Raw genomic sequence first — 22,426 nt, 5'->3', positions numbered from 1 at the left:
CCTTCTACAGCTCCACGCGTATAAATCCTATCTGCCCTTCAAGGTTCAGCTTACACGCTTCTTTGCCCTGGGAGTCATTTCTCATTTTCCCACCATCTCTGAACTGAGGGTAATCAGTCTCAAGCTCATTCCCATTCTCGTTCTCATTCTCAATCTCTCTCTTGCTCGCAGAGTTTACAATTTTAGAGAAGTTGGTATGTATTCCAGGCCTCTGGCAGTCAGAGTGTCTTCAGCTAGGTTCTCATATGGAAGTTTTTAACAGGGTCATGGCTTCCAAAGGGATCTGTGAAGTCCCTGAACTTATGTGCAGTTTCATATGTGTGTTTCTGTGTGAAATAGGCGTATAGCTTCCAGCTGGTCTTCACCAGGTTATTAGATGGAAGACAAAGGTGAAGAGCCCCTGCCCTAAATTCCAGCTCGTATTACTATAGGCAGAGAAGAAAGGGGAAGGCATTTTAGAAGGGAAAGGTAGCAAAGGCTTGCAGTTAACATGGAGCTTGACTCCCAGGAGGCAGTGAATAGAATGTGTGTGAGATTTCTGATGACTTGACCAAGGTTAATGTGCACAGGGAGAGTGGGGCTTAGACCTTGAAGTTTATTCTGCTGGTTATGGGCAACCAGTTGATGTTTTTTGAAAAAGACTATTGGAGAAACAAGCATATTCAATAATTAAAATATTTTCTAACATTGACTAGGTTTCGAAGTGTAGACAGTATTGGAAGTGAGAGAAGAGGTTTCAATTGCTTAAAAACACTTGGAAAATGACAAAGCTATCTTTAAATGAGAGGTGACTTTAATGTACATAAAATTCCCACGTCATTTCTTCTCCATTTCCAATCTGAATTGAATTCTCTGAGAGAGGCATGTTAGCATGGAACAAAGATGGGAACCCACCTATGTGGTGTTCAGCACTTTGTGATCTTTTAGGTCCTAGCATAATATAAACACCTTTTTTGAACATAGAAGTCATTAAAAAACAATCATTAACTTCCTTGTGTCATAACCACTGCTACTTATAACCCAGTTGATTGTTGTTGATTTTGGAAGTAGATGTTAGTCACATGGGTTACTATTTTAAAAACAAAAAAGATTTTAGATGAGAGCTTTTACTGATGAGACATCTTTAGACAAGAAAAGAAAATGAGGGGAAGTTGGTGAAACTTCTGTCTTGGGCTATAATTTATTTTTAACTACTTACAGAGAAATCTTAAAGATTTATAGACATGAGACAGAATGATATAACAAACCCCCATGTGACCATCACTTGGCTTCAGAACTTGGCAGCTCATGTGGGGGACAATATTTGAGAGATGAGAAATTTGGGTGGGTAACTGACCCCATGCATTTCCACTGCCAGGTCTAGAGGAAAGCAGAAGGAAATTTGAGTGCATGGATGGGAGTGCACTCGTAGATGGTAGATAGGATAGTGGGCTTTCGAATCATGTGTGAATACCACTCATATGCCCTTGAGTAAATAACTTTCTCTTAGCTTGTTTTCTTATCTATAAAATGTGATGGCACTGTGTCCATTTCTTGGGATCTTAATTACAGCTATATATATATAAAAGTTATCTCCATATATAATTGTTATCTATATAATTGATTAGAGCTATATATATACTAGCTATATATATATATGCAATGCCCAGTAAATAGTAAGTGTACACAACACACACCTGAAGTATTTTAGAAAATTTGATTTCCTTTTGATTAATCAAGAAATACAACAGTCTGAATTCCCCTTTTGTTCATAGAGCCCCATTTCAGGCAATGCGACATAGTGTAAAGAGTACTCACATAGGCTTTGGAGGAAAGAATAGATCTGACACTAACTGCTTTATCTCACTTCTCTGCATTTCATTTCCCTATCAAAAAGATTTGTGCCAAGTCCATTATATTGTTGTCAAGTTAAAGTGGGTAGTATGCGGAAAGTTTCAGATGCAGAATAGGTATTCAGTAAATGGGTAGCTTTATCATCATTCTCATTGCTACACATAGCTTGTATGTAGCAATAAACCTAGTAGAGCATTTTTACTAGGATGCACCTGTTGCTACTGTCAAGTTATCAACCAATGATTTAAAAAAATAGGTTAGAGATGCATTTGCCTAATGAGACTGAGATGCAAATGTGTGCTTACAAAAGCTTAGAACAGCAGTGGATTAATCTTTCTAAGGAAAGTAGAAGTACAGGGTACATGACAACCATCATTTCTTTCAATATTGTATGTACAAAGTATAGAACGAAATGCTGTAAGAAATGTCATCTTATATGTACGTGTATGAGGGGGAGTAAAAAATATTGCTTCTAAGGTTCCAGTTCATACCTCAAAACAAAATGTGTTGAACATGTCTCTGTGAGCACTGGATAGCTACAGACAAGTCTTGCCTAGTATGCTTTCAAAGATTTGAAATAAAACTCAAATAAACATCTCCCCAAATCATTGAAGTATTGCAACAAGTTTAATGGAATGCTGCCCCACACAAAAGTTTTTAAACATTTTAAGGAAGGCTGCCAGGAAGACCTCGAAGGTGAATTCAAGGCTATGGTGTTTGGGGAGGATTCCACAGGGGTCCTCTTTATAGATATTCTCAAAAGACGGAGTGATCATGGGGGCTTGTGAAACCTTAAGAAAATGCAAAATTGCATTAGTGAAAAAAAGGTTAGGAAAGTTGAGCCAAGGAATTTTCTTGTTTGCTTTTCTGTTGCAACAATGCACTTGCTCATTCTCTGAGGGTAGCAACGACTGTCCTGTGATAATTTCCACAGTATACCTCCTACAGCCCAAATCTTGCCCCTTCAGACTTTGTTTGTTCCCAAACTCAAAGAGCATTTAAAAAACACGCACAAATTGGAGTCCGCCAAGGATGCCAAAACTGAAGTGTAAGTTGAAGAGTGTAGAATTCTTTGGAGAAGGGCTAGAGAGATAGAAAGACCACCTTCAGAAGGGTATAGACCTAAATGGAGGATATGTCAAGAAGCAATTGCCCCTCGTTTTCATAGTTTTTGTTTCATAAAGGCTTCTGTGATTTTTGTAGCAATACCTTTTAACTTACCCTCATTGTTGTATGAGAAAAAATAATCCAAGACATCAATCAGAATTGCTGGCCAGCTTAGCGCTAACAATATTAAAGATCGTCAGAGTTCAGAGTTATCAATGTTGGAGTCCTGTTAGTGGGGTTCAAGGATAAGACCATTTTATGGAGGAAGGGGAGATTTTCATTATATCTTGAAGGATAAAATAAGGTTTTAATAAGTAGAAAGATGCCAGTTCCCTTTACCCTACGCCACTACCACCCCTTATTCCTTCTATTCTGACCACTGAGTTTCTGGACAGCCCCATAGCCACGAGTTCTAGATGCATAACTGTAGCCAAACCATCATCAAATAACCCAGTATTGGCCTGTGAGCCAACATCTTTAAGATCCCTACGATATTTCTTCCACCAATTGTAAAAAACTTAAGAAATTTTCATTTCGAAATGTCAGGTACCTTACTTAATTTCCCCAGTGAATCTTGAAAGCCCTTCGCCAGAAAATCACATCGTACTTTGGATAAGCTGTAGTTACTTTTTAGAAACAGCCCCCCACCACCACAATTAATGCAGAAACCATGGAAAAAGGACACAGATCTTACAGACAAACCCAACTGAGTTCAAGTGGTTTTATTATCTTTGGAAATGAAACTGTTGATAAAGCTGCTGCTTTTTTTTAAGTTACAAGTAAAATGTGCAGTAGCCTCTTGACTATAAAATGTATTAGAATAGTTCATACTTAGACCCAAACTTTTACTATTTATGACCACTGTGGCTAAAGTAATCTCTCTCCTCCCCTTACTTCCAAACTATATTGGAAGCCTCAGCTTCTTCAGGTACTGTCTTCCATATTGTGAGCCTACAAAGGAAAGATTGGGTTCTTCCACGTGTTCCTACAGAGGTAGCATCACTCTGTGGAGCCCCTAAATAAATTATGTCTTTATGAAACTGCTTGGTAATATGTTTTTAATTATTTTAGTGTTGGCTGTTAGATGACACTAAGCAGTTAAGTGGTCCATACAAAACATTCCTATTTTGTTCTAAAATTCTAGTGTGTTGTAGCTTTTATTATATTCTGCCTGTCATATCACTTATTTTAAACCTTTAATATCTTCTCCTTGAAATGGCCATGAATATTCTCTTAATACCTCTGACCAGCAGAAGTTGTTGGAGTATTGTGACTTAAGAAATCCTTTTTGTTTGTTTTCCTTTACTGTTATATTAACGTACTTGGTTTTTAGCAAAATGTATGTTTTTTTTAACATAATAGGATTTTGCTATGTCTTCCTAAAATATAAGCTATTACATCTCTTTTTGTAGTTGAAATTATCCTGATAATTTCATTAATACTTGGCAGTCTAATGAAAGTAGGCTCTGCTGAAAGCTTTGGGATCCATGCTTTTACTTCTAAACCACGACTATTTTTTATTGTACAAATAGGTAAAGAGTCAGAAGGTTAAGACTGCCAAGAAAAGTAACCCACCTACTGCCATTGAGTCCATTCTGACTCTAGCAACTATATAGGACAGAATAGAACTGCCCCTGGGGTTTCTAAGGCAATAACTCTTATCGAAGCAGGTCCCCACAACTTTCTCCCATGGAGTGGCTTGGTGGGTTCGAACTTAAGGGTTAGCAGCCAGGTGAGTTAGTTCCTCCCCTCCCCCCTCCAGACTGCTTAAGGAAAATAAAAGCTTCTAAAAAGCTTTTAACTGAACGTTTGGGGTGGTTAGTGTGTCTTCATATTGCAGTACTTCATTTGTGTCCCTGAAAGACCTAAGTAATGGATTGGGCTAGGAAGATCAAGGCGGAAGAAAACAAAGCTGGAGAAGGCATGGAGCCTGCTTGTTACAGAAATTTTCATATGTTAGATTCATTGCTTTGGCCCCAGGAAAAGAAATTTTTTTCTATATGTATAGATATAGAACATTTATGTAAAAATTCTACTTCTATTGCCAGCTTTATAAACTTGAGAATATTATTTAACTTCTCTATGCCTCAGCTGTAATTTGGGGGAGATATTAGTCCCTACCTCGAAGGATTGTTAGGTGGAAAGGATGAGAGAAAACTGGGAAGCTCAGTACTGGATACTTAGTAAGTGTTCATTAAAATGACCATTGACAGTTACTAAGTTTAGATAAGAGTAAAATCATAGGTATTATTTACTTAAACACTTAAATTTTACAGTTTCCTTTACTATGAAAGTAGAAAAGATTCTCAGAGCTGTGTGATTGGAATATACTGGGACTATGTATAAGGGAACACAGTCTAGTTTTGCCACCTCTCCAAATGCTGATTTTCTTATATATCTCTGGCCATTTTGATGCCCTCATTTTACTTGACTATTCCTTTAAAAAAACATGCATATAGGATTTGGTAAACATGCCCTTTCTTATGGTTTGAGGCCGCATTCTTTGTAATTCCCAATCAGAACAATTAATATGAAACACGGTTCTTAAAATGTTGGGCTTGATAATGACTTTCCCACAATTGCTATTTTGGGTCCTTTCTTACTAGCCTGAGGAAATGACAAGATTGAGAAGCATGAACAGACAACTCCAGATAAATGTTGACTGTACACTGAAAGAAGTTGATCTCCTTCAATCTAGAGGTATAGACTTGATTATTTGGTAAACCATAAGTAATAGTGTGATGTATATACTGCTTAAATAGCATTGATTTTGGTTATTATCCATTATAAGATTACAATTCCTCTCTCGCATACATGTGTGCTCGGCCCCTGCCCCCCATCGCTGGTCAGCAATCAGATTTTGGGGGAGGGGTTAGAAATGAGTTCTACTTTGGCAGTTTCATCCTTAAGTTCTTATCATTTATGCAATTCTGTGTTATCACTCTGCATGTATCCTTTTAGTCATTTACTGTATTTTACAAGTTGATGCATTTTAATTCTACAGCTTAGTAGATCTCATGCTATGTGATAGCAATTGGAAATATCTGTAAAAATAGGGATCTCAAATCAAAGTTTCAAATGTCTCCCTTTTAAAATAAATTCTGTTTGCCATTTTTTACATACCAGTGTATCTGTTACATGAAAGCATCCGACTGTACCTTGTAATTTTACGGTTTTGGATTTCTTATAGAAGCACACTGCAGTAGAAGCTCTCTTAATTGACTGTCACTTACTCACCTCACCAGATTAAGTGATGTTCTTGATCTCCTCTGTAAAATTAGCTAACTGATGTTCACAACTGCCTGCGTATTCATGGCTAAGAAGCTACAACACTCTGGCATGTTCACATACTAATGTTCCCGTCAGTTGAATTTTTTGCTTACCGAGAGTCAGTTGCTTGTCTTTCCAAACTTGTTGATGCTGGTTACTATAAATGAATAATTGAATGAACAATTTCACAAACCAACATGAATGCAGAAGCAGCTTCTCTTTGTATGAAAAACCTAAAGGTGAGTGCTTTCTAGAGACAAATCACAGAAAAAAATATATAGTGTGTTAGAAATTGGGTGGAAAGAACTGAGAAGAGAAAGGAGAAAAATCATAAAAAACTAAAAGGATTCTATTTTCAAATTGCTTTATCAGTGCGTGCAGTTTCTTTCTTACTTCATTCTAAAGAAATTTAAACAGGAAGCTATGGATCAGGGGTCAGTAACCTAGAACTCAGTGGCCTATTGTTGTAAATAAAGTTTTACTGGAACACAACCATGCTCATTGATTTGCATATTGCTAGTGGCTGCTCTGTGCTACAACAGAGTTGGATAGTTAACAACAATAATGGTGTTAAAGGCAGACAAATCCTAAACGTGTCCAGCACTTTACAGAAAAGTTTGTGGACCCCTGCTTTAGGTCATCATGGTTTAGGTTTATGTAAGAGAGATTATGCAGAACTTAAGCCATTAAGATCTTAGTCCAGCATAAAAATACTGTTCTGTGTGTCTTATTACATTAAAGGCCGCGTGTGTCATTTTTCTGAACAGTTTTGTGTTATGAACAGCCTTTATTTTTCTTCTACCTGCCAATTACTGTTCTTAATTGTGGCAGCTAAGAGAGCTTCTACTGCATTTTCAGAGTTGACAATAAACCCCCCCCCATTGCCATTTTGAGGCAATATTAAACAGTGGTGGAAGCAAGTGATCCAAAGAGATAAGAACCTATCTGAACAGTAGACAGAAAGCAACATTGAATGTAGCAGTTGAGCCATCTTCTTTTAAATGTGCTCAGATAAGTTTCTTCAGAAGCCTTATCATCATACGGCCTATTAGCTATAAGCATTGAAAGAATTCATATGAATGATGTAGGCAGGGGAGGGGTTACACAGACTATTGCTCTTATGCTTTAGACCAGTACATTCTTTTTGTGTGTGTTCTTTGAAGCAAAACAGACAACACTAAATCAAGCAATTGGTTAGACTATGTATATCAAGCCTTGTGAAATCTAGAAATCAGACTATCAACTATAACTTAAATAATTGAAGAAAATATATGTGCATCATTTTAAAGTGAGAAAAGATCCATTGAATAGATCAAATAGCATTGTGACTTTCATGAGCTGTCATGGGACTTGCTATCAGAAACTTGCCTTAAGATAGCATATCCCAATGGATCTAATATTTGAAATAGTGCGTGCAAGGGAAACCATTTTTAAGGTTTTATAACCTAACAGCTGTGTTTTTGCTCTGCATTTGTCAGAGCACCTCTTAGTAATTCAGCATTTCTAAATATTCTTTTCATAAGGGATCCAAATAAATCAGCTATGTCCTTCTACTCTCCAGAAAGTTTCCAATCTGTAACTTTTAAACTAGAGATGGAATTTAGATGTTATGTTAGACACAAGTAGCTGAAATTCCAGTGCATGATTTGATAAAAAGGAGTTTTATTATTGATTTTGGTGAGACAAACTTTTGTCAGAAGAAAATTAGGTCAACAAATAAAAAGATTCAATATAGTTGAACTATCAATACCATACAGCATCCTTTGTAAATAAGCATAGGTACCATTAAAATGTTGGCTTGAATTATTCATACCACTCAAATGAGAGTGGTAGAATTTCTTCATTGAAGAAATGAAGGTAGAACCCAAAGCCAAACTTGGATCAGAATGACAGTCATGGCAAGAGATGTGGTTGAAACACACCAGGAATTAAACATTTCCAGAGAGAAAATTTTTGTAAAAAGATAGTTTTTAGGGAGTGTTCTATCATGATTTTTCTGAAATTGGTACCATCCATCCTTTTTACCATCCTTTGTCATGGGCGAATGAACAGGCAACATTTAAGATTCTCCTTTTCTTAAAATTAGGCATCTATGAACTACTGATGTTTCACATCTAGAAAAGTTGCTTAGAGATCTCAAAATATAATTTGATTATCATCTTTATAATCCTCCATAGTTCAATTTATAAAGTTTAAAGGTAAATTATGAAGGTCATGATTTGCTTCTTAAAATCAGAACAATCAATGAGAATAGTTCATTTTCATTTCTCTTCTTCAACTACTTCTCCAAATGTCCCACATGCTTACTCTTGTCTATGGAGATTAGCCTTAAAGTTAGAGAACTATTCCTTCAGGTGATAGATAAATTATAGGCCAATACTGGTATGGTCGTTTTTTCATGGGTCTTTGGTCACAGTGAGGAAGTACCCATATTTTTAGTGGGAGGAGGATGGGAGAATAAAATGAGTATTGAAACCATGGCAAAAAATTTCCCTTATGTTTAATTTCCATAGTTTCTTGGAAAATGAAATAGCCAGAAAAAGAATCCTAAAGCCTGGTGTTAATTTTTTCCATAGGGAACTTTGATCCAAAAGCCATGAATAATTTTTATGACAACATAGAACCCGGCCCAGTTGTACCACCGAAGCCATCGAAAAAAGGTGAGGAAATGTCACAAATGCCATAAAAATAAATACCAAGATTCTCTGGAAGTTCACGTGTATCTGATGAAGGTTTCATTAGAGATAGTCATTGACTTGTTTAGCATTTTTTAAAATACCATAAGATAATTGCTCTAGCAATAATGAGAGAGCCCAATTTAAAAAAATCATTTTATTACAGACTCTTAATAACATTCCATACATCAATTGTGTCAAGCACATTTGTACATAGGTTGCCATCATCATTTTCTAAACATTTACTTTCTATTTGAGCCCTTGGTATTAGCTCCTCTTCTTTCTATGCCTCCCCCCACCTACCCTCGTTACCCCTTGGTACATTATTATTATTTTCATATCTTACACCAGCCGCTTTCTCCTTTCACCCACATTTCTGTTGTTTGTCTCCCTGGTGTGTGTGTGTGTGTGTGGGGCAGGATTTATGTGTCAATCATTGCAATTAGTTCCCCTTTCCTCCCCTCCTTCCCCCACCTCTCCCCTACCTTCCTGGTGTTGCTACTCCCATTTCTGTTCCTGAGTGGTTTTTCTGACCTCTCCGTGTGTTGTGAGCACTTAATCAGTACTAGTGTACATGCTTCGGTCTAGCGAGAACTGAAAGGCAGGACTGAGATCATGATAGTGGGGGGTGAGGAAGCCTCAAAGAACCAGAGGAATGTTGTCTGTTTCATCGGTGCTATACTGCACCCTGGTTGACTCATCCCTTCCTTGTGACCCTTCTGTGAGGGGATGTCCTATTGTTTACAGATGAGTTTTGGGTCTTCTGATGCCTGTTACCTGATCCAATCGACACCTCATAATCACACAGGCTGGTGTGTTTCTTCCATGTGGGCTTTTTGCTTCTCCGCTAACTGGCCACTTATTTAACTTCAAGCCTTCAAGACCTCCAGACGCTATATCTTTTGATAGGCGTGCACCATCCACTTTCTTCACCACATTTGCTTATGCACCCAATTTTGTCTTCAGTGATCATGTTGGGAGGGTGAGCATTATAGAATGCCAGGTTGTTAGAGCAAAATGTTCTTGATTTGAGGGAGGGCTTGAGCAGAGGCCCAAAGTTTGCCCACTTCCTCAATGTATTGCCATATAAATATAGGTACATAGACCAATACCTCTATTTTTATGAATTAATATATTTACATAAGTGCACACCTATGTTTATACCTCTATCCATAGCTTTGCTTCCTAGATCTCTACTCTGTTTCCTTTTACCTTCCTCCTGCCACAACATCATGCTTGCCCTTCTTCTGCCTCTTAGTAATTCCTCTTAGCTAGATTGCTATTACTCCAACACCACTGGGATCTCTGCGTCCTCCTCATTGTTGCTTTTAATTCCCTAGTTGTTCCCATGTCTATGGCGTTATTTGCTCACTGCTCCTTTTCTACATGTTCTCCCCCCAAGTCCCTCTGGAAACCTTCAGTCCTGTTGCTTTCTCTTTAGAGGTAGCCCAATTTTGAAAGAAGCACCGAATTAATAACTCCTGAAATTAAATGGTATATATGGTTTATTTAAAAAGCAAAAGTGAAATGGTAGATTCTGTAGTTACCATTACAAATCCACTTAGCTCTGTAAAAACTATGATCCTAGAAATTCATTCTCATAAAATAATTAAAATACTAAAAGCATAATGTTAGAATGGAAAGTTAGATCTGCAAATCTAAGGTTATTTAATTGGCAGGCAACAAAAGGTTCCTGGTGTAATCAAAAGATGAACATAACAATATGATGAGAATGAGGTGCTTTTTTAGAGCCCTAGGGGCTGCTAAGACAAGGTCACCACCAGCTGCTCCAAGGAGAAAGATGAGACTCTCTACTCCCATAAACAGTTACAGTCTTGGAAACCCACGGGAGCAGTTCTACTCTGTCCTGTAGGGTCATTATGAGTCAGAATTGATTCAACGACAGGTAGGTAAGCTCGTTCTCACCAGGGACCAACTAAAGTGCATGAACACAAGGTTTAGTGGAATTATTTTTTATAAATACTTCCTAGAAATGAACTAACATGAGAAGTATCAAATCTCTTCTCCTTAACTCTACACCAAAAGTTTGATTGACATTTGAGTAACTTAAAACAATATTTTCAATAAAGTTAACTGTTGAGTTACCAAGTTTAGATGAATTTCCGTCTCAGTCTATTAATTTTTTAGAATTATAACTCAAGGCTGACTTTTATATTGTAATATCAAATTTTAATCCCCCTTTTTTGAGCAACTCCAGATAGATTGATCATGAAGACAAGAAAATAACAAAGAATCCATTGTTATTTTAAAAAATCATTTGAGGGTGTAGCACTTAAAAATCTTATCAAATTTCCTTATTTTTAGTTAGGAAATGTAGAAGTGCTACCTAATGCAACCCAAACCTAAATTATTTACATTTGAGAGAAACGGCTTTCAAGCTCAGTACAGAGTTTCAGGTATTTACAGGTTTATAGGCTGCAGCACACACTGTGTTTGTTCTCTTTATTGTTCAATACTACTATTGAAGTTTTACCTGATCTGCATTTAAAATAATCTGCTGATTTCTAACCATGGAACAAAGCAGAATCTGAGTTGACTGACTGCCAAGTACCTGAGTTGGCACCAGGGCGGGGCAGCATTATGTGCAGTTTCATGCTGTCACTGGGCCATACACCATTGATTACTTTAACCCTTTGGATTCATACTGAGTCTTTAAATGTGATTTTTGCCTGAGTATGAAGGAGGCATCACTTCGTGGTAATATAACAGATGAACTTCGGTTTTTATTTGATTTAAGGGCCATGGTTGGAGATCTCACCCTATTTAAGGGAATGCACTGAAAATTTGTTAACCTAGCAACAGAGGACCAAGTTGATGAGAATGGCTGGCAGTATTTGAGGAAGAAAATGATGAGCTGTATGTCTCTAGTGATGAGTCTGTTGATTACACTGCATTAATCCCTGATTATTCTTGGTCTGGTGAGCTTTATTCGCTCTGCCTTCCTTTTTCTAGTGTATCTGATATATACACTAGAAAGAGGACAATTCAAAGATAATTCTTAATTTGCATTTGATAGCCTCTAGGACAGTGGTTCTCAATCTTCCTCATGCCGTGACCCTTTAATACAGTTCCTCATGTTGTGGTGACACCCCCCTCAACCATAAAATTATTTTCGTCGCTACTTCATAACTGTCATTTTGCTACTGCTATGAATCGGTTGACCCCTGTGAAAGAGTCGTTCGACCCCCAAAAGGTTCATGACCCACAGGCTGTGAACCACCACTCTAGGAGGAACCTATAATCGTTTTCCTATGTACAAGGAGGCTTCACCAAGTTCATGGAAAAATCCAACTCCTTGTGTCTAATATGCTAAATTTGTTCCCATAATTTTTTCTCAATTCTCATAGCACCCACGCTAGGTAAATTTCACTCTTAATTTGTAGATGAAAGGACCTGAGGGTAAAAGGTTGCTCTCATACATGTATGCTAGTACTCATTGTAGTATAGCACAGATGGGGAAGGGCAGCATTCATTTCGCCAAAAAGAAGAAAAAGTCTTTAGGATGAGTGGTGATCAATGTTACCATGTAAGAAGCTTGAGAAGATACTTACTCAGAAGAAAGTTGCTGTGACCTTCAAAGTAGTAAAAAATGGCAGTGAAATCCTGGTGACAATGTGTTAAAAGGATAACTCTGTAAGTGATGCTCTTCAGGAGGTCCAGGCATTGGACAGCTTATCGTGCCTCTGTTACAGGAGGTATTTGGATACTTGTTTCCTGCGTCATTGAATACAGATCTGGCATTGTGGCTCCACCAGTTCCTAGGAGTAATTTGCAGGGTTTATCGCATACCTGACCTTGTTGCTTCCTGTCAACACAAATATTAGATGTTGAGTAAAAAAAAAATTTATTACCTCTTATCTCTAGGGTAGGCCAGTTGTGTCTGTTCGGTCATCCTTTTTAAAGAATTATTACCTACATTATAACTCTTAGGTATTGTAATGTATGGTATACCTTTAATGGGCAAGGAATTGGATTCTGGATTCTAGTGCTTAAAGTAAGCTGATGAGTTTGTTGTTGTTGTCTAATTCTTTAGGCACAATTTTGAGTCACTATATCCAAGCACCAAATGAAAATAAAAAGTTTTTAAAGATCTCACAAATGCATGAGGGAGGGGGAATCCATGATGTTTTAATTAATGTTATTGCTGTGGATTTAAAAAACTGGAGTAGTTAATTTCCATTACTTTGTCAGACTATATGTGTGTTGATTATATTCCTGTGAAAAACCTATATTGTAAACACTTTTGGTTCCAAAGTAGAGCTTTTGCTCTGTTAGCCAAGTTGTGTAACTTACTGACTTCTCTTCAATTGTAACTAACCAACTTTTAGAAGGAATTGTCACACATCAAGTTTTCTTTTTTTTTTTTACGCTACAGATGTCAGTTAGCAAGGTTAATAGCAATATTTAAGACAGTACCATTTTGACCATTAAGTATAATTTTAGTTCTTCCAACATAGCTTAATTACTATTATGGCCCTGTGGAATTCTAAAAGACAATGTGTTAGGTTGTTTCCCTTCTCATGTTTATGAGGCAATACCTAAGGCATTCAGATGCTGCGTGAACAGTTAGTGTCATAGGTTGGAGGCTCAAGTTTGCTCAGACGACCCTCAGAAGAAATGCCTGGTGATATACTTCCAAAAGACCAGCCATTGAAAACCCTATGGAAACCTTAAACCAAAATTATCTCTGAAGTCCCCTTAAAAGCAAACAACAATTTTGCTTAACTATTAATGAATATTTGTGGTGAACCTTGTTCTTTTACAAGACCTATTTACATGGCATCAAGTTGATAATAGCATCTCAAAAGATTAGATAGGAACTTAGGGGCCAGTGAGTTTATATTGATGGAGGAGGAACAACTCAGAAAAGGAGGAAGAGAGTGGTAATGCAACTGAGAGACTATATTCAGTGTCTCAGAATTGTACATGTGGAAATGGTTGAATTGGTGTATGTGTTGCTGTTTATATTCTTACAACAGCAGATATGTTATTTAAAAAAGAAAAAAGATCCTCAGGCGTACAGTTCTACTCTGACTCAACTGGGATTGCCATGAATTAGAATCTACTCGATAGCAACTAGTTTTTGTTTTAGAATCAAAGCAAGAGAATGGAGCTCGGAGAAAATGAATTTTCCATTTTCTAATCTACCAAGAAAAGTGTTTTAAAGTTCTTAGCATGCTAAATCGATGGATTTACATGAAATAGTAAAAACTCTTCATTTTCCTATCCATTGGGATTAATTTTTTACAACATGTATAATCTCTTTAGTATGTTTTATCATAATACCAACAGGGGAGAAAGATGGGATTTTTTTACTCCCGTAAAGAGTTACAGCCTCAGAAAGTTACTGGGGCAATTCTGCACTGAGTATGAATACCAACAGAACATATTCACTGATTAAGGGTAATTCTAAAACTGCAGTTCTGTAAAACTTTTATACATCGCCTATTGAAAAATGTTTGACTCAAACATCCACTCCTCACTTAACAGCATGGTTAGGTCCCAGCTACTAAGTCGTTATGCAAAAATTGGCATTATGGGAAAGTGGCAGATAACCACATCCGGTCACAAAGTGAAGGATGACTACATTTTTTTTGTAACTGCCAACTTATAACATCACATAACTGCCAAACCACTGAGTTTCATGACCTAAGCACATACTTTGACCATCACAGCCAGTATTACTCTCACCTGACATTTCCCCTTGCACCTAGCACCTCGGCATTTGTTACTGTCATTAATGTGCAGAGAGTAGATTTTTTACTCCAGTCGTAAATGTGAAATGTCAAATAATGAGATAGTTGACAAGTGAGGCTTAGATAGAAATTTTCTTGATACTTTTGCTCTATTATTCCTTGACCGTTACAATGACTACAAAAACAGAAATTGAATAGGAATTGCTTTACAATCCAAAAATTTTAAAAAGCAAAACCTTTCATTGACATCTGTGTATAAAGTGTCTTTTGCATTTAGAAATTATTTAACAGTCACCTTTAGAAAAAACAGAATGATGCATGATCTATGGGCTGTCAGTACACTTAGATTTTAGAATGATTCTTTTTATATTAAGTACTTTTATTGGGGGCTCTTACAGCTCTTATCCATACATTCATCCACTGTGTCAAGCACATTTGTACATATGTTGCCATCATCATTGTCAAAGTATTCTCCTTCTACTTGAGCCCTTGACATCAGCTTCTCATTTTTCTCTCCCTTTCCCACCCTCCCTCCCTCATGAACCCTTGATAAATTATAAATTATTATTTTCATATCTTGCCTCGTCCGTTGTCTCCCTTCATCCACTTTTCTGTTGCTCGTCCCCCTGGGAGGGGGTTATATGTCGATCCTTGTGATTGATTCTCCCTTTCTCCCCAACACCTTCCCCTTCCCTTCCTGGTTATCTCTATTCTCATTATTGGTCTTGAGGGGTTTATCTGTCCTGGATTCCAAGTGTTACGGGCTCTTATCAATAGCAGTGTACATGTCCTGGTCTAGTCAGATTTGTAAGGTAGAATTGAGGTCATGATAGTAAGGGGTGGGGGAAGCATTAAATAACTAGAGGAAGGTTGTATAATGAATCTTATTAGTTCACTAACTCACTACCAAGTTGTAAATATTTGGGTAGAACTTGGCCCCTTTAATAAAGATATGAAGACAAGAATTTCTTGTTCTTTAATTTTTCTCCTTATGTAACCACTGTTTTAAATGATATGTTTCTCTCTTTCTCTGGCCTCAGTATGTTTATCACTAATTCTTCAAAAAACATATTAGGTCATGTAATGAAACCAAGCCTTATGCTGTTACAAAGAAATACTTTTGATGTTAAGCTGCTAGGTAAGAAGAAAGGAGACTGTATTGTTGGATCCCTTATTTTCTCTTGGGCTCTGTTAGGCCCTTTGAGAATGGTCTCATTTAAGCCTTTTTCACCTGCAAGTGTAAATTTCAGAGAGATTGTAAGTAACTTTCTAAAGGTAACACTGGTTAACAGTGGCAGAGATAGATTTCATACTTTGCTTACCCTGTGCTGATTTTTCCTTTATTTCAACTACTATACATGCTTTGGGAGAAATTTAGGGACCACTTCCTTTTGAGAGGACCAGGTGAGGTTTATGGAAGATCTGGGGCATTTAATCTAGATTTTGAAGGTTCAGTAAAATTTCTGCAGAAAGGCATTGGGAGAGGGTGACCCAGGCAGGGCAAAAAGGTGGTCTACGCTGATGGGTAGAATGTTGGTCCATATGCTTTGAGAGTTACGATGAAGGCAGAGTACAGATGGTCCTTAGGGCCAATCCATGATTTTGGCAGGCACGTGTGAACTGAGCAGATGAAAGTGAAATTAGGGCATTCAAGGACTTTCTGGGCTGATGGCAATAGTCTAAGTCTTGATAAGGATTTGGATTATCCAGATGTGTAGACAGACGTGTCCAAACTCATCAAATGGCACTTAAGGTTTTTCCATTTCATTATGTAAATTTGACCTTAAATATTAAAAAAAAAAAGAAAAAGAAAATTTCTTCAAGTAATGTGATGCATCTGCCAGGAACCCATATACTCAGATGTGTGATTTCTTAGGAGTGACGATGTGAGTGGTGCTAATGCATTCTGCCTTCTGTCTTTAGGGTCAACACCATGTATTTGAGGTGGGGAGATTGTAGATTGGTATACTCCTCAGCTTGGAAATTGTTTAAGGTTTCTATTAATATTCTGTATTATGGTCTCAGTGTGAAGCTTTAACTTCCTATAAGTACAGTTACACTAGAAAGATTTTTTTCATGGCTCATTTAGTTCAAAAAATATTTGCTAAAACTGATGTTGGGCAATCTCTTGGAGTTTGTTGTAACTCCAATGCTGATTCCAGTGCTGATGAATTTCTTAAATACGTATCAAATATATAGGTAGGTTGATTACATAGGTGATTATATCGGGTAGAGAGCTGCTAAGCACTACAAAGGTGTAAGGCATAATTCCCACCCCAAGCTATTAATATTCAATTGTTGTTGTCATTCTTAGGTACTGTCAAGTCCTTTTTAAAATAATTTTATTGGGGGCTCATACAACTTGTATCACAATCCATACATCCATCTGTTGTGCCAAGAACATTTCTGCATTTGTGGCCATGTCAAGTCCATTTTGAATCATAGTAACTGACAGAGCAGAACCTCCCCCCCGTAGGGCTTTTTAAGTTGTAATTCTTAAGGGAGTAACTTGCTAGATTTTGCTTCTGAAAAGTCAGTGGGTGGGTTTGAAGTGCAAACCTTTAGGTTTTGTTGCGAGGGCTCCTTAGTTTGAACTCCCCATGTATACAAAGAGTTTTAATACAAACCAGAAGAGAAAGCCATCTAAAATGTGCCATGTTTATGATAAATGAATTTCTAGTATAGACATTTAATTGAGCTTTAATGATATAATCCATATTGTTGGTGAAAATGTAAAATGGTACTGTTACATAATAAATAGCTTTTTAAACCACTCACATTTTCTAGTAAAACTTATAAACAGTACAACTTGATTATATTCTGAAATACTTTGGTAAGCCTTTTCCATTATAGATTTGAAGTCAAATTTATTTTCTTTTAAGTACTTTGCAAATTCTAGTTTTTTTGTTGTTTGTTGCTCTATTTACGCTAAATTGGCCATTTATAAAAATATGTCTAGTTTAATACAGTTTGGCTTACAATCCCACTTAATTAAAAAGCAAGCAAAAAACAGTGACATGCAAGTAACCAGTAGAATTGTTTCATTGGCCAAAGTAAATGCCTTGTAGTTATTACAGATGTATGCTGGAAATCCACATGAACGATAGATGTTTATGTAGGTAAGAAGTGTGATCATGAAATCAGAAAAACAGAAGACAGATTTTTGGGGAGATGAGCTTTGTAATTAAGCAGTATAGTGTGTGTAAGCCCAAATCGACTCAACAGCATCCAGCAACAACCTTGTAGTAGAGGATTACTGATGGGCTCGTCACTGATTTGAAACTGTAAGACTTGTCTTTGGTTCCTAAGAGCAAATAATATGAACTCCTGTTTTCTTTATTGCTTAAAACCAGGGGCTGCTTACTCATAGCCTATAAATTAACACAACCCATAATTCTACCAAGAAATCAGGATGCCTTCAGTTCTTGTCAGTGTTTCCAAGGAGGTTCTGGGCTTGCACATATAGGTAATTAGAATTCCTGAGATGAATGGGGAGAGTATGTAGTCATGCATTTTAATTATGAAATGCTGCAGTTTAATTTCACCAATTTTATTGCAATGGACATTAAGGTTAGCCTTGGTGTATTTTCAACCTATAATTTTCCAATAACTATTTACTCAGAGAACAGCTAAAGCATGTTCTCCAAATGTTACTTCCACATTGACATGCAATTGCTGTCACTGAGTTTTACCCCGGACCCATTAAAAAGGAGGAAATTGCCGAAATAGGCCATTTGTTCTGAGTGATTGGAGAGGATCAAAAGAGTGCTACGAGCCACTGCTTACTGTTCTGTATAGGTGTGAGAGCAGTAATGAATATGGACCTGGCCTTCTTAGAACTCAAGTGTAGCAGGAAGTCATAGAAAGATGAACTCAGCTGCATGGACTGCTATGAATTGGGATGAACTTGACAGCAGGGGGTGTGGTGACACGTTTTTGGTGGGGGTTAGGAGATAGCTTCTTGCTAATTTATAATGTGAACCCTCTTTACTGCTTCTTATGCAGATTCCTCAGACCCTTGCACCATTGAGAGAAAAGCCAGAAGAATTAGCGTGACTTCCAAAGTACAGGCTGACGTCCACGACACCCAGGCAGCAGGAATAGATGGTTTGTACTTGTGTACCCAGAGTGTGTGCAGCATGACCAAGGACACGTGCTAACCCATGTAGAATTCTTATAACTAAAGCCAGCCCTTCGTTTTGTTCTTTCCAAAATCCTTCCGCTTTACGTTTCTAAGGCTGTGCTGTCCTCTAGAAATACAGAGTAAGCCTCAGAGAATTAAAAAATTCTGGTAGCCACGTTAAATAAGTAAAAAAGAAAGCAGATGAAATTATGTTGATGTTTTTTACAAAGCCCAGAGTGCCTTCTTTGTTACCATGTACCTCAGTTGACACCAAACCTATCACACTAGCCACTCACTTGCTCCTTCATCCAAAACACAAGGGGGTTTCAAGAAGTCCATGGAAAAATAGAATGTAAAGATAATGGAACTTTTCCCACAGTCTTTTTGAAGTCTCATAATACCATTTCAAAATGCAATCAGTGTACAATTATTACTGAGATATTTGACTTATTTCATAGTAAGCCTTCAAAATCTGCTTTGTATAATTTTATACTTGCCATGCCTTTCAATTCAGACTGGCCTTCAAACTTCCTTCTTTATCATTGGCATGTCCCCCAATTTTTAGAAAAAAATTACTACTTTTTCAGTTTATCTTTGAAACTTGTTTTATAGTAAACACATTTTGAAATTAAAAACATTTTAGTTGCATCCTTTTGAGCAATTTTCCATTCTATCTTAATTACTGTGCAATATAAACTGTTGAATAAACAAAAGTTTATTTTTGGTATTTGTGCAGAATTTAATTTTATGGAATTGTAGTCTATAAAAATGAATCCACTGAAAATAATTAGCCTTAAAGGAGAGACATATATTTCAGTGAGTTTTGTTTTTTAATGAGTCTTAATTTTTTTTAGTTTAAGTATTTTATTCCATAAAAGATTGCATACTTGTAAATCAATTGCGAACAGATACCTAAAGCGTCTTTTGGGTTTTAGATGATTCTGTTCAGTAATAAAAGGAGCCCTGATGGCCTAGTAGTTCAAGTGTTGGGCTTCTAACCACAAGATCAGCAGTTCAAGCGCACCAGCTACTCTGTGGGAGAGACATGAGGCTTTCTGTTCACATAAAGATATCTCAAAGAAAACTCACTGGCGTCAAGTTGACTTCAACTCATAGTGACCCTAGAAGACAAAGTAGAACGGCCTCTGCAGGTTTCCAAGACTGTTAACTCTTCACAGGAGCAGAAAGCCTTGTTTTTCTCCCTCTGAGCAGCTGGTAGTTTTGAACTGCTGACTTTGCCTTTAGCAAACCAAGGCATACCCCACCTTGCCGCCAGGGACCCTTGGGAGCTGTTGTACTCTGCCCTACAGGGAGGCCATGAGGCAGAATCAACTCTCTAGAAGTGAATTGGGTTGGGTCTTGTTCAAAAGCACGGCTCTGTGATGAAATGAACAGTGTACCCTTTGTTTTTCAGCACCAAAAGTGCTAAACTAGGTCACTTGTAAAGATATATTTTTGGTAAGTAAGTTACTTTAGAGTAGTTGATTATTTGGAACTAAATCCTCATGGTACTAAACAAGTCTGCATGTCTATGAGTATCCTGAATTAGTTCAGGTAGAAGAGGGTTTTCTGTTATTTCAGAAAGAGAAGAGTTTGACAACCTTTTTTATATTAAACATTCTCACTGCTACAATCTAATATTGAAGCCTGCAGTTTGAATACGTCTATGACGATACAATATAACGGCTTTAGAATTTAGTCTCCTAAACTTTCTCATTTTGTAACAAGTACTCATTAGCCATGAAAGGCAAATTGTTATCAACTAATATATTTTCTTTTTTTTGAAATGATTTTTTTATTGTGAATTAGGTTGGGGAGGGGGGATTTCAGACCATCAACTCTGCATTCAACAGTTCAAGCTACTCATCAACTCCCTGCCCCCACCCATTCACTTCCACCTGCTCCCCTAATATCTCCTCTCCTTCTGGACCTCCATCCTCCCTTTCACCCAAATCAATGCCTGTTGAGCTTCTAGACAGTTGCTCCACCTTCTCACCCTTGCCCTCCCTCCCTTGGGAACCCCCAAAGCCTGTCCCCCATTTGGTGTGCTAGCACATTCTCGTGAAAGATCTGCCTAACCCCAAAGGGGAACTGAGTACATTTCCCTAAGTCGGTTTTCTTTTGTTACATAGTTAGGAAGTGTGTTAGCCTGGGTACTTTAGAGAAACAAACCCACAGAAACTTATTATATGTTTAAGAGAGAGTTTTATATAAAGGTTAAGTGTGCATCAAAAAAACATCGCAACCCAGTGCTGTCCAAGCCGACAAGTCCAACATTAACCCATTATTACCCTTATGTCCAACACCAATCCACAAAGTCCTCCTCCATCTCACCAAACAGACGCAGTGACACCAACTGCAGGAGGAAAGCTGAGTCAGTGAATGTGTAAATATCTCCGCTCTGGCAGGGACCTCCACATGGGTGCTCCAGCACCCAGGGCTGCATCAGAGTAGGTCCATGCAGTTTCTCCTTGGGGGGTGTCTTTCAGGAAGTCAGCATTGCAAGCTGAAGCAGGGAACTGCTAAGGCAGCTGCACCCTGGTGTGACCCTCACAGAGCAAGAGACCTGAAAACTAGAAAGGCGAGGCTCATCGAGCTATTTATCCCTCCGCCCTTTAATTAGCCCCACATGTGTTTATCATCCCGGTTGGCATAATAAACTAACTACCTCAGTCCACCCCTTGCCAACCTGGCACCTGTACATAATTCTTTAGCTTCACAATTGCAATTAAGTAACACCTATGCCTTAATCCTATAATCCTGTGAATATGTTCCCCCACCTATGAAAATTTGTAAGCCAACAACTTCATGCCTTTACCCCCCACCCCCCAGTTTTGAGTGTCCAATTTATATAATGCCCACTTACATCAACCCAGTTCTCTGAGAAGACAGTCATATTTTACGACATGGGGAGTCTTCATTCCAGTTGGAACCTTGTGAAGTCTGCATCCATAAGCAAAGTCAAATCCGGACAGGCCATCCATAAAATCAGCAACAATATGCACCAGTTCACAGTCTCAAAAATCTCCATCTGGATGGTTTCTGGTCAACTCAATGTGGGCTGCCTCACTCAGCCTCTTCAGGGTGCCCATTGGTCACCTTGCCTTTTGACCATGGGCTCTCACCAATACTCAACAAGCCTAGCCCCCTCGTGATAGGTCATGAACTGTAGACCAGTCAACCAGCTCTTATCTTCTCCTTTTTTTCTCTGTAAACCAAGTCCACAGGTGTCAGGGGCCAAACTCAACCTGTCTCTTTATTGCTGCATTTCTGCCATTCCACTCAACAAGTAGATCCAGGTGGTCACCTAGCAAGCATTTCAGCTTGTTCACAGGCTCCCTTTAACATTCAGTCCTAGAGAGGAGTTTTTCTTCATGGTTCCGGACTTTTTCCAGCTTCTGACAAAGACCATTGATTCCTGAGTACTCCCAAGCACTGGGTGGGGCACATCTTTACAAAGCTTTCTTTGCAGGCATAGCTTAAACCCATCTAAAGATCAAATTTCAATGGCTGAAAGCAAGTGGGCTTACAAACTTTCTATTTTCGTACTTCCCATGTTTTTCCCAGAAAACAACCTAGTGTAGTGTGGCTTTATATGACCTCTGACTAGACGAAGAAGAAAAATTACCATTAGGGACAGGTCAAACAAACATCTCTCCATCTTATTATTTGTTTCTCCAGTACCCCACTCCTAAGGTACC

The 22,426-nt window shown here is 37.8% G+C and overlaps 1 protein-coding gene across 2 annotated transcripts in view; it reads left to right on the top strand.

The window, feature by feature from the left end:
- Positions 1-22,426, top strand: part of TAB3 (TGF-beta activated kinase 1 (MAP3K7) binding protein 3) — a 66,540-nt gene that overhangs the window by 40,398 nt on the left and 3,716 nt on the right. For both annotated transcript variants that reach the window (XM_004713881.2, XM_045298666.1), the window contains exons 5-7: positions 5,547-5,640; positions 8,787-8,870; positions 18,608-18,709. In XM_004713881.2, coding sequence (XP_004713938.1) covers positions 5,547-5,640; positions 8,787-8,870; positions 18,608-18,709 — 280 coding nt within the window. The remainder of the gene's footprint in view (positions 1-5,546; positions 5,641-8,786; positions 8,871-18,607; positions 18,710-22,426) is intronic.

Source organism: Echinops telfairi, unplaced genomic scaffold (genome assembly GCF_000313985.2).
Source record: "Echinops telfairi isolate 266 unplaced genomic scaffold, ASM31398v2 ScPeMD7_7436;HRSCAF=8474, whole genome shotgun sequence".
Taxonomy (NCBI): Eukaryota; Metazoa; Chordata; class Mammalia; order Afrosoricida; family Tenrecidae; genus Echinops; species Echinops telfairi.
The sequence above is the reverse complement of the archived record's forward strand: the minus strand, read 5'-3'. Positions and strand labels throughout refer to the sequence as shown.